At 49.9% G+C, this 11,522-nt stretch overlaps 1 protein-coding gene across 1 annotated transcript; it reads right to left on the bottom strand.

The window, feature by feature from the left end:
* Positions 1 to 8,144: 8,144 nt before the first annotated feature.
* Positions 8,145 to 11,047, bottom strand: RASL11A (RAS like family 11 member A). Its single transcript, XM_025875144.2, has 4 exons — positions 10,750 to 11,047; positions 10,289 to 10,345; positions 10,103 to 10,182; positions 8,145 to 9,185 (listed from the first exon to the last, which is right to left on the bottom strand). The coding sequence occupies exons 1-4, from the start codon at positions 10,871 to 10,873 to the stop codon at positions 8,718 to 8,720; spliced, it is 729 nt and encodes a 242-aa protein (XP_025730929.1). The 5' UTR covers positions 10,874 to 11,047; the 3' UTR covers positions 8,145 to 8,717.
* Between the last annotated feature and the right edge of the window lie 475 nt (positions 11,048 to 11,522).

Raw genomic sequence — 11,522 nt, forward strand, 5'->3', positions numbered from 1 at the left:
TGCTTCTGGAGGCCAGGAGGAGTGGGTCAAGTTGTTGGTGGGGCCACACCCATCAGATTCTAAGGAAGGCTCTGTCCCTGGCCTCTCTCCAGCTTCTGGCAGTTCTTGGCATGTGGTGCATCATCCCAACCTCTGCCTTCATCTCCACGTGGTCTTCTCCCTGTGTCTCTTCTTGTCACCTTCCCTCTGTGCATGTCTGTCTCTGTGTCCAAATATCTCCCCACTTTTTAACTATTTTTTAACATATCTTTTTTTAAATTTTATTTTATTATTAACTACTTTTTTAAAGTAAACTCTACACCCAATGTGGGGCTTGAACTCACAACCCCGAGATCAAGAGTTGCATGGTCCACCGACTGAGCCAGCCAGGCACCAAATTTCCCCTTTTTGTAAGGATATCAGTCATACTGATTTAGGGTTCATCCTAATAACCTCATTTTAACATGATTATCTCTACAAAGACCCTATTTCCGAATAAGGTCACATTCTGAGGTACCAGGAGTCCAACATATTTTTTTTGGAGGAACACAATTCTACCCTTAATACTAACTCTCTTTGCTAATAGAATTTGGGTGTTTACTTAATGTCTGAGAACCTCAGTTTCCTGTGTCAGATTTGTATGTATTCTCAGGGTCTAGTATTTAGGAAGTCCCTGGGACTTGCCTTAGAGCTGGCTTTGCCAGTGTCATGTCTACAGTGGAGGACAGGCATCCCTTCCCATCATCCAGTCATCATTAGATGTGTGCAGCAGTCTTTGCCACCTTCTCTGCCTGCTCAGTCTCCGAACCCCTTTCCAGCGTCTAAGGAGAGCCTGTACCCTATGGGGCTGGGTGGGAGGCAGGGACCATCCACCACAGCAGATGCTGAAAATGCCAGACACTTAGTCCTGCAGCCTCCCTTGTAGCTGCACAACCCCAGATGTGGTTCTCCCACTTGCCCAGTCATGCTGTAAGCTTCACAATAGCCTTTTTTTTTTTTTAAGATTTTATGTATTTCTTTGAGAGAGAGAGAGAGAGATAGCGAGAGAGAGCATGAGCAGGGAAGAGAGGGAGAAGCAGACTCCCCGCTGAGCAGGAAGCCGAGGCGGCACTCGATCTCAGGACCCTGAGATCATGACCTGAGTCGAAGGCAGCTGCTTAATGGGCTGAGCCACCCAGGCGCTCCCTCAATAGCTTTTTTCCCCTAAAGATTTTATTTATTTATTTGAAAGAGAGCAAGAGAGAGAGCGCATGAGCAGGGGGGAGGGGCGGAGGGAGAAGCAGACTCCCCAAGGAGCCCGATGCTGGACTTGATCCCAGGACCCTGGGATCACAACCTGAGCTGAAGGCAGATGCTTAACTGACTGAGCCCCCCAGGTGCCCCCTCAATAGCCTTTTAATAAAATTCTTTTTAATTAACCAGACAGAGCCTTTCCCATTGCTTGCAAATGATAGCTTTGACCGATATACCATGTACTTTTCAAGGCCAAAATGTTGATTAGGAGAACAGTAGCAGCTTGCAAACGACCTCTGACAATTGGCATGGGACGCAATACAGTCTGGAGGCTTTCCAACCAGAAAGATGTGGACTGAAATCTCCGCTCTGCCCCTTACCAGTCGAGAGATGATGAGGAAGTTAATGAACCCCTCAGGGCCTCATTTTCCTGCTCCGTCCAATGGTGATAGTAACAATAAGCTACTGGAGCAGTTTGGGAGGATTAAATGAGATAATACACCTGAGACTCTCACTGTGCATGATGGTTATGTTGACATTCAACTTGACTGAGCCATGGGATACCCAGATATTTGGCCGGATGTTATCCTGGGTGTGTCTGTGGGGGTGTTCCTTCATGAGATCAACATTGGAACCAGTGAAGCGAGTCAAGCAGAGTGCCCCCCTGATATGCAGGGGCCCCATCCAATCTGAGGGGGGCCTGCATAGGATAGAAAGGGTGACCCTCCCTCAAGTTCAAAGGAGCTCGCCCAGCCTGCCCACCTTGAGCTGGGATCTTCTCTTGCCTTTGGAGTCAGACTGTAACACTGGCTCTTCTTGGATCTCGAGCCTGTCAGCTCTCAGACCGGAAGTCCCCCATCTGCTCTCCTGGGCCTCCAACTTGCTGACTGCCCATCTTGGGACTTCTCAGCCTCCATAATCACGTGAGCCAATTCCTTGTAACAAATCTCTTTATATATATATTTTTTTTTTCTGTTGACTCTATTTCTCTGGAGAGCCCTGAATAACACACAGGAATACGTGGAACAATAGTGCATATTCAGTAATTATGGTAGCTATTTGTTGTGTTAGTTTTCTTATTATGTGACAAATGATGAAGCCAGCACACGGCGCCCAGCAACGTCCTCTCAAACACTGTGGCAGCATCCTCGTATTTCCCCCACCTGGAGAAATTCATTGACCTTTCTCTATAAACCCTGAACCTGTTCCCTCCCTCTTCCCACCTCTCTCTCTCTCTCTCTCTCTCTCTCACACACACACACACACACACACACACACACACACACACACAGCGCGCAATTCCTGGAGATGCCCTGGACCACGCGGAGTTGGAGTGGTGAGATATCTTCAGCTCCCCCAGATGTTCATTGGCAATTTCTGCTTCCAGTACCTTCCCTCCCTGTAGTATACCATGGCTCCCACAGCCCCCAGGGATGCTGACATTCAGCTGTCCCCCTCCTCCTCCGCCAGGCGTTCCAGGAGAAAAGAAAAAGCCTGAATTTCTCAGGGCCGCTGTGGAGGCTGCTCCTCCGAGTGGGTCAGAGAAGAGAGCGCAGTCAGGGAGAGGGTGTCCCTAGCCCGCTGATTTAGTGCACACGGCCCCTTCCCCCGACCATATGGCTTTCAAAGGGGTGACTCAGGGAGAGACCCCCCCCAAAGACGACAGCACTCTACCAGGTGGTACTGAAGACTCCTGGGTGCAGCTCAGTGAGAGTAGCCCACCCCAGCCCCCGGGCCAGATGCAGGGGCTCCCACCCCTCCAGTGTGGCACTCCCCCCTTCCCCCCTCCAAGTCTGACGTTACTCTGGATAAACAGGAAGCATGGGGGGAGCCCAGGCTGTGATCTTGCTGAAAGCTCCAAACATGAGACATCCGGCCTCATTACCACTCAGGGAGCTCTTGAAAATGCAGACTCCTCCTCCACAGCTCGAATACAGAGCAACAGAATCCCTGGGACTGTGCCCCAGAATCTTCGTTTTTAACAAGTTCTCCAAAAGACCTTGGCAGGCACATGTCTGGCCAGGGGAAACAGCCCTGAGCTGAAGGGAGCCCTCTCCCCTTCCTGGAGCCAGACCTCCCGGTTTCTGCCTTCTGTGATTTTTGGCCATTGCGTGACCTCTCTGAGCTTCAGTTTCCATGTCTGAAAGATGGGAGTGATAATAGCTCTACCCCAAAGGTATCACCGAGAAAATAAAAGTGCCTGGCACAAAGTAAAGGATCAGTAATTGTGAGGGAATAACTGCTCCCCAGAAAACTTTCTTTTTCCGCATGTGACATGGAGAAGGTCGTATCTTGCAAAGCAACTACTATACTTTTTAGGGTATACAAGCAAGTTCGAAAAACACTCTTTTTCCAGAAACAACTTCATAATGTATCAAGTTACCTTTAAAACAACAACAACTTACTGAACACCTTCTGTGTGTCAGCTTTGCCAACAATTCTGCCTGATGGGTAGTATTACGTCCATTTTCAGAGACACGAAACCTCGGCTGCGCTTTGCCCCAGGTAAAGTGGGATTTGAACCTAATCTAAGTCTGCTGCCTTCATAAAGCTGGTTAGTAAATATCTCATCAGCAGGAGCTCCTGAAATTTCCCTGTTTTTCCACAGTCATAAATACACGTTAGTATTTCCAGGCAAAATCTGTTTATGTAAGTAAGCCTTGCTGTTAACAATGTTCTTCTAGTTTAAATAAAGAATGCCAATAAAAAAGTGGCAGCAAATATTTTAGAATTTTAACTCATGCATCCTCAGCTGAGCCACTAATGCTCAAAAATACCCCAATGCTTTCCAGTTTGTAAAGTAAGAAATGTCATTTTCTTTGGAAGGGTACTCTCACCCCGCGAGGAGTGTGTGCCTCACTCCCCGCTCAGCTCTGTGATCTCTCGCCTCCACTGATTTTGTCAACACCCTCAGATTTGGGTCAGAATCATATTTTGCCTTTCATCCCACAGAGTCCCACCCTCGAGGCCGAGCCCCTAGGACTCCCACGGACTGAGTTTCTAGAAAGAGAGTGCTGTCTTGATCACAACAACATTCAGCACAGAGCTTTGTAGGAAGCAGCTTCTCAATAAATATGATTTGAAATCATGCAAATGACTGTCTTGGTGGTCTTTATAAAGATGTGAAGAATACCCAAAGCAGTAATACTTATTTGTTCAAGCAGGCCTGCTGTGGAGAATGGGAAAGGGCCAACTCTGACAGTTGGACAAAGGGAACTCAGCACATAGACACACACCCCCGCACTCATAGCCATACAAAAGTAACTGGAGGGGCGCCTGGGTGGCTCAGTGGCTTAAGCGGCTGCCTTCGGCTCAGGTCATGATCCCAGGGTCCTGGGACTGGGTCTTACATCAGGCTCCTTGCTCAGCCGGGGACATGCTTCTCCCTCAGCCTGCTACTCCCCCTTCTTGTGTGCTTGCGCTCTCTCTCTGACAAATAAATAAATAAAATCGTAAAAAAAAAAAAAAAAAGTACACGGGGGCATCCAGACATGAGGGCTGGCTGTGCTATTTAGGATAGGCAAATTTCTGCTCTGTGTACGGAAAAATGTTTTGCTGTTGCAAACTAATCATTGCTTACGTCGGGTCATTTTTCCTAGAGCCCTAGCTAACTTCATGGTGTTTGAGTTTTTTTATACATCACGACTTTCTTATTGAGTGTCAAAGTAGCTTAATACTCATTTTAACAAAGTCCTTAAAAATACCCCACCTTTTGGAGACAGATCAAACGGTAAGAATAAGTTATTAATCATACAAAATATCATCGCATTGTAAATTTGGATCGGTAACTTTGCATAGTGAGAAGTAGAAATTATAACACATACACGGAACAAAAAATCTATTCGAGCCCCAAGTTCATGACTAAACAGTCATCTTGTCTTTTCCATTTGCTCTATTGTTCACTGCCGCCTTCCACAGCTATTTATTTTAATCCATTCCTCCAAAGAGATATTAATAAACTTTAGAACTTCCGTTGTGACCTTCGCCTCGACACAAGCAAAACAAATTTATTTTCTTATGCTATAATAGATTTATTTTCCCATTATTCGAGTTTGCTTTTCGTGAGGGGCATGGGAGGCACAGAACGTATGCAGGATGTACAATTTAGCCATTTGGATTTCATCCATTTCCCCAGGACCACACCAATAGGCATGTTAATGAAATCAGGCTGCAGTTTCAGAGCAGAATAGAATGGAGCCTCGACCAGAAGGAGGATGAGTGGCAGCCGTGGAGACGGGAGGGGGGTGCACAGAAACAGAGGCGGGGCAGGGGAGGGGGCACCGAGTGAGGAGGGGCCATGAGGATGGAGATGATGACACTGAGGATGACACCTCAGAGGTAAGGCAAAACTGTGATAAAGAGGTGAGGGTACTCCCACCCACCTGCCCACCTTTCCAACTTTCTGCCCCAATGTTCCAGAAGCTGTGACCCGCCAGCACTACAGTGACACCCAGGGATCCGATGGCTCTGCCCTCCCCACTGCTGTGGGAAGGGAAGCTGGCTCAGAGCTCAGCTTCTGCTAAGGGCCTCCTCAGCACCCAGTTAAGCCCAAACCCTCGGACCCTCTTTCCTACAAACACAGCCGACAACTTCCCACCCTACCTGCCTCTCCCCGCTTCCATCTCCAGGAATACTATCCCGGGGTTCCTTCCAGATGCACCCCATGCACCTCATCCCCATCAGCAGGAGGCCTGGGGAACAGGAACTGGGCCTTCTGAGGCCAGAGATCCAGGTCATATGCGGGGTCGGGTCTGGGGACCAGAAATAAAGGAAGCTTGGAGGCCCCGGAGGTCAGTGATTTGTGATGCTGAGGACAGGAAAAATACCATGTGGAGTGCTTTCTGCGTGGCCCTCCAGCTGGCCTGCGCCCCAAGGGGCTGCTACTCCTTTGGAACTGCCCGTGACTCATCTTTTGACCCCTCTGGTCCATACCGTGCTCTTCCCTGGAGAGGTCAAGGGTGCTTTCTGTCCTTACTGGTCGCTCACTTGGAACTTCATCACAGGCTGCCTTGGGACATCTCTTGTATTGTTCTTTTTAGCTCTTCCATGATGACTTTTCCCATGGGATGTTCGATGCCTTCTTCCCATGGGATGCCTTATCTCAGCTCCTTGGACGTGGAGAGCCCCTGGCACTGGGGGGGCTATCCGGGCGTGCTGGGGGCATGGCAATGATTAGGTCAACCTGTTGCTTTCATGTCCTCGCCTACAAAGTTAAGATGTATGGCAGAAGCAGGAATGGCTGACGATAGAAAGAACTGCTTTTGTTCTGAGGGTATGCAAACAAGCAAGAAGAATTAGGTGCTTTTTCAAAGATAATGGAATTCAAAATCGTATTTTTCCTTAATTATTTGGACACTGCTTTAGACATGAATTATCTCATTTTTGCAATCCTTCATGCCATTTTGCATAGGTAGACATCCCTCAACTATAGGGAAGAATGGTGTTAACAGCACAGATATGGACATGGGTGTCCTAGGAAGGCAGGGTAATGGTCCGCAACAGCCAGAAGCTGGATATGTGTCATTTCCTCTCTGTCACTGCTAATAAAGTACTTTAACTACTCAGAACATTTCTTGTCCTTGTTCTGCAGACGTGACAAGTTGTCTCATGCAATCTCCCTTTACTGTCCCTTGGCACCAAAAAATAATGCATTCAGCTCATCATATTACTCATCAAATACTTACTGAAAACCTACCACTCTAGGTGCAAGCACTAGGCCCAAAGCCTGGGATACAAAGTTAGGAAGTGCAGTTACAGCCCACAAGCAGTGCTCCTTCCAATGGGGGTGACAACTAGTTACATGACATGGTCAGGTGTCCCACAAATGCTGTAGGCGTGGAGGAAGACTCAAAGAGGACAGCCCAGGAGCTGAATAGAGCACATGACTTGGGTCTGAAAAAATGAGTGATTGGGGCGCCTGGGTGGCTCAGTCACTAAGAGTCTGCCTTGGGCTCAGGTCATGATCCCAGGGTCCTGGGATCGAGCCCAGCATCAGGCTCCCTACTCGGCGGGAGGCCTGCTTCTCCCCCTTCCCACTCCCCCTGCTGTGTTCCTTCTCTCGCTGTGTTTCTGTCAAATAAATACAATCTTTAAAAAAAAAAAAAGAAAAAAGAAAGAAAGAAAAATGAATTAGTGATCTTTTAGAGGAAAAGAGGAAAAATATTCCAGGCACAGGGAATAGCTCCTGCTAAGGCAGGAAGGCATGAAAGAGCCTGGTATATATTAAGAACAGCAGGCTGTTCTGTTGAATGGGCTTTCAGCCCCACTGTGTGAGGGGGCGTGTAAATGTGTGTGAGTGTGTTTGTAGGAGGGGATGATAAGGCTGGAGAGGTAGTAAATAATCTTGATGCCATGCCTCATTTGTATTTTATCCAGTAGCTAAGGGGAACACAGCTGAGGTTTTTTAATTGTGAAAATAAGTGATTAGCGTTGGTTTTAGTCAGGTTGTTCCAGTGTAAAGAAAGAATCAGAGGGGTGTCAGTCCAGAAGACAAGAAACCGGTCTCACCTACACTTGCCTGCCTGTCTAGGCCAGAGTTGTACAGGCCTGGATTATGGCAGAGTGATGCTACAGAGAAAAATAGGAGAGAGAACTGACAGATCAAGTAACCTGTTGGATGTGAGGGTCAAGAAGACAGAGCAGGAAGGAGTTTTTTTTTTTTTTTTTTTTAGAAAGAGGGAGGGGTGGTGGGGGAGGAGCAGAGGGAGATGGAGAATCTTAAGCAGGCTCCATGCCCAGCACAGAGCCCAACACAAGGCGCAAGGCAGGGCTCAATCCCACGACCCTGAAATCATGACCTGAGCCGATATCAAGAGTCCGATGCTTAACTGACTGAGCCACCCAGGTGCCCCAGGAAGGAGAATTTTTAAGCAACCCTAGGTAGGATGCACTTACTGACATAAGGAATTTTTATTTTCTAATACAGGTGGAGAGAGTAGACTTCCATTTGCACCAATAAATAAAACCGCTCTTCATGTTTGTGATTTGTTAGCACCAGCATGCTGTGAACCCCTTTCCTTGAAAATCACATGGTATCAATTTCATGCCTGTGGCAAAGTGCCCTAATTAAAGACATCCTGCAGTTGCTTCAGATCTTTTCTCCTCCACATTCTTTGCTTTCTCCCACAACAGATTGCCTCTACATCGGCTCCCCTACCGCAAGACACCAATAGGAGTTCAGGCTGAGGGCAAGCATGGAGCCATTCTGGGCTCTGGTGCAAGTATGATTTCTATAAAAAGACATTTAAAAAACAAGGAGCAATGTTGCCATTTTGCCTTTAATGGGAAAGTGGCTAGCAGTTACAGTAAAAAAAAAAAAATTATTTAAAAAAAAAACCTCTCCAACTTCTAGGCAATCACTGAATTTTCAGAAATACACATACACTTGAGAACCAACAGTTTGTATAAAAATAAACTTTGAATATGTAATTAAAAAGGGAGGTCCCCTGTCTTTTTCAGCTGCACAAATGCACAATAAAAAGGAGCCGAGTCTGTGTGAGATGGGTTTACCCCAGGGCAGAGGGGGCTTTGACTTTGGAAGACAGAGCCTGCTTGAAGCGCCTCTTGAGGTCTTGCATGTTGGGAGAGCGCGGCCGGGGAATGATGGAGGCTTTCCTCCTCTCCCCGCTGAGGCTGTGCAGCTTGCTCACTTCTTTACAGAGATGCTGAAACACATCACAGACGTCCTCGTAGTTTTCGCTGGTGGAAATTTCAAGGAACAGGCTGCCCAGCTCATTGGCCAGCTGAATGCCATCATGCGTTTGCACCTGCCGGGCATGCAGAAGGTCCCCCTTGTTGCCCACGATGATGACAGGGGCCTTGGAGTCAGGGTGGAGCTTCCGGATGTGCTGGTAAAGGGGGCGGATGGACTGGTAGCTGTCATAGTCTGTGATGGAGTAGACCAGCAGAAAGCCCTCTGCCCACTGCACGCACTTGGCCAGGGAATCACCTACCTGGGTCAGGCTGTCTTGGACCTGAGAAAGATCAAAACGAGTCTGGATCAAGGAAGTCCTCAGTGGGAGAGGACTTAAAATAACATCAGAGTAACCCTTGCAAAAAGCATTCAAAAGAGAAATCATAAATACAGTTTTCAGATGCTACCTAACTTCTGCAGGAGGGTTTGAATGCGGGAAGAGCAAGTTCCCTGCCTGGGGTATTTTATTGGCTGTCACCAATGCATTATCCTTAAACCCCCTGCTTGGCAGGTATTCTGTGGTGAGCCCTGGCTGACTGAAGAATGACTTCAATGAGAACTTTCAAAGAAGAATGGCGCAATCTTTAGGGAACTGGGAATAAACAAAACTTTGAAAATAAGCCAAGATAAATATCTTTTCCCAAGCCCATAAAAATATTTTTAGCATATCCTTTTTGAGAATGTTACAGAAAAAAATTCCTTCTTTCTGGTCTTCCACAAGACCTTTCCTCCCTCCAAGGGAGAGCAGTTAATAACTTGTTAATCAAGTTAAATTCCTGACTGCTTGCCAAGGGGTTATCTGGTTGCAATTAACCGACTTGAGGGAACAGTTAGAAACAGAAGCACTCCTGCTGTCCTTGCTAGGGGAGAAGACCGTCTCCAGAATCCCAGCCCCGTTAATGGTTCCACGGCCCAGCTCTGAAAGAAGTGGCGAGCCCCATCCCTGCAAGCAGTGATGCCTCTCCCAGGGCTGCAAACAGAGGTTAACTATCTCTCCCTCCAGCTGGACTGGAGGAAGCTGCCTCCGGAACCATCCACTCACCCGGTCCCCACCAGGAGGGTTTCTAACAGCCCGCCTGGGGACAGCCCCCGCCTTCATCTAAATGCAAAACAGGTGTGTTTATACATCTTGCTCCTGCTGAGGAGCCCCCTGGGTGTGTGCGCGGTGGAGAGCCGTTCGCTTCGGGCGGTCCTTACCTGGATGCCCCCCGGGGTGTCCTGGATCTGCAAGGAGAGCTGGTCTCCCTCGACGTAGACGAGCCGTGAATACAACTTGCCTGAAGGATGAAGGAGACTTTGCTTTTAAATTCCTACACACATTTCAGCAAAAAAGAAAATCGGAGCATGCAGCCACAAAAGCAGAGAGCACGAAATTATTCTAACCTGTATTCGGTTCATAGTCGCCAATAAATCTCTTGGTCAGGAAGCGCACAATCATGGCTGAAAAGGAAAAACAGGAAAATCAGTTAAAGGATTAGGGCAAAACAGTCAAACCGGGACGCTCCCGTGCAAAAGGAGAGGGCGCTGGGCCGCAGAGCCGCGGGTACTGCCCAGGTTGGAAAGCTCTGCAAAGCCAAGGGTGCGGCCGTCGCGGTCTCTCGCGGGTTTGACTGCAGGTGTCTACCTGGCGCACCAGCCCCCCTCCCCCAGCAGGGGCCAAGCCAGGCGGGAGCCCAGGAGTAGCCAACCCGAGGAAGCCCCGGCTAAGCGAGCTGGCGGGGGAGAGCCGGGTCTGGCGCGGAAACTTGCAGGTCCTTCTGGCGCTCTATCCTCCTCCCCTCCGCCCAGAGCTCCGGCTCTTCCCCGAGGCCCCGTCGTCCCCGCGCGGCCCCCTGGGCACTCACCGCTCTTGCCCACGCGGCCGGCACCCAGCACGGCCAGCTTGATGTCCTTGGGCAGGAGGTAGTCGGAGGAGGACTCGGGGATGGGCGCGAGCAGACAGTGCCCAGACATGGTGGGCGGCCGCATGGAGAGCGCGCCGGCCGAGCGGGTCCCGCCGCCGAGAGCGCACGCCTGGCCTCGGCCGCAGCGGAGCAGCTCGCGAGCACAGGGAGCGTGGGGACACAGGTGCGCGGGGACCACGGCAGCCGGCCGAGCTGTCAGCGCCGGCGGTTTTTAAAGGGCTGGGTGCGCGCGGCGGGGGCGCGGCGGCCGCCTCCGGCTCCTCCCCCTCCCGCTCCTTCCCGCGGCGGCCGGGAGGGACCAGGCGCTGGAGAGCCCGGGGGGAGGGACCGGGCGCCGGGGGCGTGAGCACCGCCTGGCCGCCTGACGCGCTCCGCCCGGGCCCCGCGCCGCTGCCGCCCCCGGCCCCTGAAGGAGCGCCACGGTCCCGCCAGCGCGTGGGAGGCCTCTCGTGGGGCTGTGCCTGCGCTGCCCTGGGGGCCCCTCCACCCCGCAGGGGCGAGCCCGGGTCACTAGACCAGTGGGTGAACCTGCGATCAGTTCTGAGCTGGGGAGGGAAAGAAAGAGGAAAAAGTGCTATCAGTCGGATGTTTCTGCAACAATGGGAGGGGTAAATTCCTGTTGGGTATATTGCCCTTTTTATTTTCAAAAGGTGCTGAGGGGTGACATTACTAAGGAAAGTAAAGCCCAGAATCCCTGAATTAGTAGCCGTTAT

The sequence above is a fragment of the Callorhinus ursinus genome, unplaced genomic scaffold (assembly GCF_003265705.2).
Source record: "Callorhinus ursinus isolate GAN/ISIS: 27379988/994484 unplaced genomic scaffold, GSC_fseal_2.0 scaffold7, whole genome shotgun sequence".
Classification (NCBI taxonomy): domain Eukaryota; kingdom Metazoa; phylum Chordata; class Mammalia; order Carnivora; family Otariidae; genus Callorhinus; species Callorhinus ursinus.

Excerpts from the sequence above, each read along its gene's own strand:
- RASL11A (XM_025875144.2), bottom strand. The coding sequence starts at position 10,873 with ATGCGGCCGCCCACCATGTCTGGGCACTGTCTGCTCGCGCCCATCCCC. Across the intron at positions 10,346-10,749 it reads CGGCCGCGTGGGCAAGAGCG|CCATGATTGTGCGCTTCCTG; the intron begins GTGAGTGCCCAG and ends TTTCCTTTTCAG. Across the intron at positions 9,186-10,102 it reads ACACCCCGGGGGGCATCCAG|GTCCAAGACAGCCTGACCCA; the intron begins GTAAGGACCGCC and ends GATCTTTCTCAG.